The 6406-nt window shown below is 36.1% G+C and overlaps 1 protein-coding gene across 1 annotated transcript; it reads left to right on the top strand.

Annotated features, from left to right (window-relative positions):
• The first annotated feature begins 3485 nt into the window (after positions 1–3485).
• nkx3-2 (NK3 homeobox 2) lies at positions 3486–5929 on the top strand. The gene is made up of 2 exons (XM_048969886.1): positions 3486–4092; positions 4572–5929. The coding sequence occupies exons 1-2, from the start codon at positions 3696–3698 to the stop codon at positions 5006–5008; spliced, it is 834 nt and encodes a 277-aa protein (XP_048825843.1). The 5' UTR covers positions 3486–3695; the 3' UTR covers positions 5009–5929.
• Positions 5930–6406: the final 477 nt, after the last annotated feature.

The following is a 6406-nucleotide window of genomic DNA, read 5'->3' as shown; positions in this document are numbered from 1 at the left end:
GTACATGAAGAGCTCCGAGTGTAATTAAAAACAAAGCAGATGTTAAATGTGTGATAAAACCCGCATAACAATTTGTCATGTAGGCGTCACGGACTGGTAAACAAACAAAGAAACGGAAAAAAATCTGCGAGGAATTAAGGCTTTACAAGCTATTTGTACAGTCGACGCACTGAGTGTGCTGTCATTTTTCATCGTTTGGGTGGTTGCGCTTGTTTGGAAAAAGTCAGATCAATTGTTTACATCATTACAGCGGGCAAGTTGACTTACGTTTTAGACGTTTTGTTTTTATATTGAATGGTCTGTTGACATAATTTCCAATAAAGAAAAAATACGAAACGACTGCTCTCCTGGAACGCACCCCAGTCAGTGCCCTGAAAATGGAGAAGGATTTAGAAAGGAATAATACCAGTTTGTGTGACATACAAGGCACTGCCCGTCAGAATCACCCCCTGTGCATCCATCCACTTCTACAGAAGCACTACGGCGCCAATATTTAAACCACCTTGCAGAAAGCGAGGGGCCCTCGTTCCGTCCTATTTTACCACCCGCGCTGTCCATTAATTAGGCTTAAAATGAAAGGAAGACGAGCGGCACGAATGAAGTGAACGAATTAAGGGTCAATTTTCCTTATACTGTTAGAGGGCATATCAAGAAAATCTCGACGAAAATCAGTTGGTTGGAATTATACAGAAAAAATATATGCAAAAACTGAAAGACGCCGTTTAATTATGTTAATTTTTATATTAAATTTGGTCGAAATGTTTAACTGAAACAAACAGACGTAAATTAAACATATCTAAAACTTTTTAATATTTCAGCTATATTGATAACTGTCCTCTGGCGGCAGTTTATAGAATACTGAAAATATCTGCTGCACACACTTGCTTAAGATTAATCCCACCGTACTGCAATTAAATCCTGAATGCTTTTTTTCAATTACAACTATTACAATTATTACCCAATGAAATCTGTGCTGTCTTACGTTTGGTTAAAATATATGACAACAGAAATTATAAGAGACAAACCGCCAACTATATATTTTTATCATTGGTATACCGTATTATTAAGGACGATTTAGAAAGCAAACGGAAATCATAACAGTTTATTTTTTGGGGAAATCCCACAGTGGAGCCCTAGTCGACAATGCGTTCAACCTGCAGGACGTATACGTCTAAAACGATCTACAAATTTAAATAGTTTTAAAATCTACTCGGAAAACTGTTCGAAATTGGCTACTTTCTTAACACTAGATGGCAGGATATCCTTGAAAGTCGAATTTTACATTTATCATCCCAGCAAACATTTCAGTGCGTTGCATTAAGGCGCATGTAAGGGAAATTTTTGTGCACAATTATTAAGTATGAACCCGAGGATAAATATAATATTAATGGTATAATATTTCCGAAAGTGAAGTAATATTACTGTGGGCGTGACAATTTTTTTTTAATAACTAATAAATCCTAATACAGTATTAGTGTATCAATCCTGATGTGTAAATATCAATAGCGTACAGGTACTCAGTAATATTATATAATCATAACATGATATAACTATTTTTATTTTATTTATAAATATTATTTACAAGATAGTCTATCCCTGCGACCCAGCCCACGGTTAGCGGTCGCAAGATAGATGGATAAACCGTGTAATGGGTATGTGAATTTTGTTGCCTGAATTGTATGAGAAACAAAATTACACTTCACCATTTAGCAAATATGTCCGGTTGTTTAACTGCATTAAATGTAATAATTAAACACAACAACGACAATGACATTAATAATAATAATAATAATAATAATAATAATAATGAAGAAGAAGAAGAAGAAGAAGAAGAAGAAGAAAAGCGCTGTTGGAATCCCCACTCCTGTTTATGTTTAACATTTAAATTAAACATACATACTCCACGCACTTTCCTGACAATTTCCACGTTGTTATTATTATTATTATTATTATTATTAGTAGTAGTAGTAGTAGTAGTAGTAGTAGTAGTAGCAGTATTGGACTGCTTCGTGGCTTTAATTGATTTGAATACAGTGATACATTCGCCGATTTTCGCGCTGCACCCATATTGCATTTTTGGCAAAAAATAGTTTCTCTCAGACTGAATCAAAAATAAAACAACAAAAACATATATCTCTAGATCTACATCGTTGTGTTTTGCATGAAACGTAGGCTAATTGCCAACGTCATAGATACAGAATTTCAACATTCTAAATTTCTTTCGAAAACAAACTTCTGAGATCTACTTACTTAACGAGAAATGCAATTTCGTAAATATATATATTACAATACTGTGATTTATTTTTACTTTGTTATTCAGCTGCATGCTAGCTATATATTTTCATTTTTCAATCGTACGTATCATATTATTTAATATGATATATTGTGTTTACATAGTGATTGCGCAACTAGTTTGTTTTACGTAGAATCCTACACATTTCATAATATTTTATTTATTTGTACTAAAAATAGAAAAAAAAATCGAGGAATATATTCTTAATGTCGTTCGGATATTCTTATTAAGCAGAGACGACGAAAATCTCTACCTCTGTTTTACAATAATACAATACAAATCTCATCTGTATACCGTGCACTTTTTTGATAGGCCCATACTCTGGATTAGACTTTCCGCAACAATGCGTCGACGGATTGTTTCCATTAAATAAACGAATGTTTCTAGTGTTTCATTGTAGCCTATTAATACATTAAGCTTCTTAATCATTAAATTCATTGTTACGGACAATAATTACCGCGCAATAATTGCCTGGAAAATATTGGCATCAAAGTTAGAAAAAAAGGTTTTATTATTCGCCGAGAAAGACTTTTTGTCACTTTGCGTTGGAAATTCACGGTCTCTGGAGTAAAGTTGTTTCTGTATCATCTTCTGCAGATCGATTTACAGCGCTACATGTTATGCGACCGTCTTTTAATATAAAGCAACACAATAAATTAACTGCAAAGCTGGTCGTATAATATATATATATATATATATATATATATATATATACACACACACACACACACACACACCTGTAACCCAATATATACACGCACTTGTAGCCCAACCTTTTATACACCCAAAGTCAGAAATACATCAGTAACTGATTTCAGTATCCATTTTCCATATACCTATATAACTATTTACCGTTGTTTTCATCGCCTTCACCGACAAACATTTTCAAATGTAATCAAGGATGCATTAATAAATTGAGGGAAAGAATATAAAAGAAATACTTACAAGTAAGGAACCTACGTTAAAGACAATGGAATAAAAGATGTGAATGATTCCTCAGTGATAGGTAAAGGGTTAACATTTTACAAGACAAATTAAGTGCCATGACATACAATTAGTTCGCAGTCGTGCAGCCGACCAATCAGAAAACAACATTTTTATTTCTTATCCAATAGAAAATCGCAAGGGATTCCTGTCAGTCACAGGTGAGGGACTTTAGCAGTACTGGGTGAAAAAGGGCAGGAAACAGCGAAGGGGTTTGACTAGAGAGCAGTTTGGCAAAGGGGAGGGATCGCGCAGAAGTACGCATTGCTCAGCACGTTGTTTGAAAGATTCGGGGACGCAATGAAACCCCGAACCCCATCAGTGAAAAAGTAGGATCCAGGGTTTGATGCGGAGTAAAATGGTCTTGAACTAATCTGTGAAATATCGCCGGTTTTAAAAAGAAAACACTTATAATAAAATGGCCGTTCGCAGCAACACTTTAACGCCTTTCTCCATCCAAGCTATACTGAACAAAAAAGAGGAGAGTCGGCACTTGAAAGATCTGGACGTATACTTTCCCAAGGCGACGTGGAAAATATTTGGGGACATGGACAGCACGTCCGAGGACTTTCCATCTCCATGTAAGAACGAAGACGGAACTTGCATGACAAGCGACAGGAAAGGTTACGACTCAGACTCAGGTCTGAGCGATGAGAATGACAGCAAGAAAATGACGGTGTGTAAATCGGAAAAAGACCTGGATCTGTCGGCTTCAGACGCTCTGGATGGCAGCGTGCAGGACGACATGGATGAGTCCACCGCTGGAGACATGGCGAAAGGTCTTAGCGACTGTGAACTTTCAGCGAACGTCTCCGGTGAGTAAGCTGTGCATGATGAAAAAGTATATTACAGGGCAAGAGTACCAAAATAAAATAAATAAATCGACAAAAGTAATATACACATATATTTGTTTGATTGTGTTAAATTATATTACTTATCTACCAGTGTTGTTTTTATTGTGTTTATACATTTGGGATGAATTCTGGGTTTTAGACGCAAAATTATTAGATGCAATGCCTGACATGTTATCAGATAAAAGAATCAGTTCTCAAAATAACCCTTTATCATAACTGATCAAATATGACAGTGTATATATAACTGCTGTGTTTGATGGTTAGTTTTCCAATTTGATATGCTGGACAATTAAACTTTTATAAAGAGACAAACATTTTTGCAGAGGCCTTGCAGAGAAAGTCGGTGTAATTCTGTCGTTTTTGAAGTTTTTAATTTTAATTTAATTTGTTGAAATAAAACGCAATTCCGACAGTAATGTATTTGCATATATATTTTTTAGATTCCAACAATCTAGACGATTCCACTTGCGATAAAAGCGTGGATCAGCCGAAACAGAGGAAAAAACGCTCCAGGGCCGCTTTCTCTCATGCGCAAGTATTCGAGCTGGAAAGACGCTTCAATCACCAGCGGTACTTATCCGGACCGGAGAGAGCAGACCTGGCGGCCTCCTTGAAGCTGACAGAGACGCAGGTTAAAATCTGGTTCCAGAACCGCAGATACAAAACCAAGCGTCGTCAGATGGCCGCAGATTTACTTGCTTCGGCCCCGGCCGCGAAGAAAGTAGCGGTGAAAGTTTTAGTGCGGGACGACCAAAGACAATATAACCCCGGAGAGCTGCTGCGGCCCCCGCTCCTGTCTCTGCAGCCGTCATATTACTACCCCTACGCATACTGCCTTCCCGCATGGACGCTCTCTGCCTGCGCTGGAAATCAATGAGCTAATGGGACATCATGAGAATATTTATTTTTCACACAATACAATAATTACAAGAGACTATAGTTTGTTTTTAATAAAAAACAAACATGACTTCTCAATGGATCGATGTAAACTGCCTCATGGTATCCCTGCTTTACAACGTCTCGGTGTTGGACTATTGTTGAAAGTACCCTGTTGTTTTTGAATGTATGGACTGCTATACACGTATTTCAAATTGTTTTCGTTACCCAGTGAGTTTTGTGTTTCAACATACAAGTCATCTGGTACTAGAGCTCCCGGTGACCCAGGTAACAATTTTATTTTCCCCGAGAAATTCTACTGTTATTGGGGTTGAACTATCGGGATGTATATACAGCACGTTATCTTCAGGACAGTAAGAGCTAACACTAAACAACACGTGCGTAAAACGTTGCCTGAATGTTCCCCAAACATTGTATTCCGAACTAATTCAAAGAAAAACAGCGATTAAAAAAAGAACGTTATCAAAAGTATGAGGAAGAAAGAGGAACATTGCTGATTTACAAAAATAAATGCAACTTTTTACGTGAAACATTTCAAGATCAATGGGCGTTAGTTTTTCAGGAAACATTATGCAAGAACCGTGACTGAGCTGTGCAGGGAGATTCTGGTGGGGTTCAGTGTTACCTGTTAACTGAAACGTTATTGCTTTCTCTTCTTCCTGATGTTGTATGGTACGGAACATCTATATTTGGCACTTTCCCACGCCTAGAGGTAGTTTATATGTTGTCTAATTTCAAAGCTGATATGTTTATCGTTTTGAAAGTGTGTAAAGTTGGATCGTCCTGTAGTGATCAGCCGAATGATTTGCGATTTAACTCTTAAAATTTACTTTTCTATAGTTGTGAATTATTCTGTTAACTGAAATAACACATTAAAACTAAATATATTACAACATCGAAATACTCGTATTTTCAGCGTTTTGTTTATTTAATTGATGATATGTAAAGTATATGAACATTTTGTTTTTGTAACAAGGAAGCAATTCAATCTTTTCCATTTTGGATTAAGGATATAAGGAGACAGTGATAATATTTCGGCCTAACATTTAAAAACTTAAGTATATAGTGTTAATTTGCATTAATTACTGAGAATCATTTCACCCATTAAATAAAAGCAATCATTTCTATTTCATGTTTAGTTTCTCAATCATACTCATTCTATATTATCTTGCAAAGCGATTAATAACATATTTATCGAAAAATCTTCAGTCAGCCAATGTTGAGAGAGAGAAACAGTAACATCGAGCTCTTTGAAAATTTACTGATTTATTTAAAGATCATTGCAACTACATTGATGATGTTCTGCGTCAGTTATTTTGCACGGTTAAACTCGATTGCACCTGATAACAGGTCTGCAGAGCAGAAAATTCGAATACAC

Source organism: Brienomyrus brachyistius, chromosome 12, assembly GCF_023856365.1.
Source record: "Brienomyrus brachyistius isolate T26 chromosome 12, BBRACH_0.4, whole genome shotgun sequence".
NCBI classification, from domain to species: Eukaryota; Metazoa; Chordata; class Actinopteri; order Osteoglossiformes; family Mormyridae; genus Brienomyrus; species Brienomyrus brachyistius.
Note: the sequence above shows the minus strand (reverse complement) of the source record. Positions and strands in the feature narration are given on the sequence as shown.

Bases quoted from the DNA above. Each gene is read 5' to 3' on its own strand.
- nkx3-2 (XM_048969886.1), top strand. From the start codon at position 3,696: ATGGCCGTTCGCAGCAACACTTTAACGCCTTTCTCCATCCAAGCTATA. The intron at 4,093-4,571 runs GTGAGTAAGCTG...TATATTTTTTAG, and splicing joins ACTTTCAGCGAACGTCTCCG to ATTCCAACAATCTAGACGAT.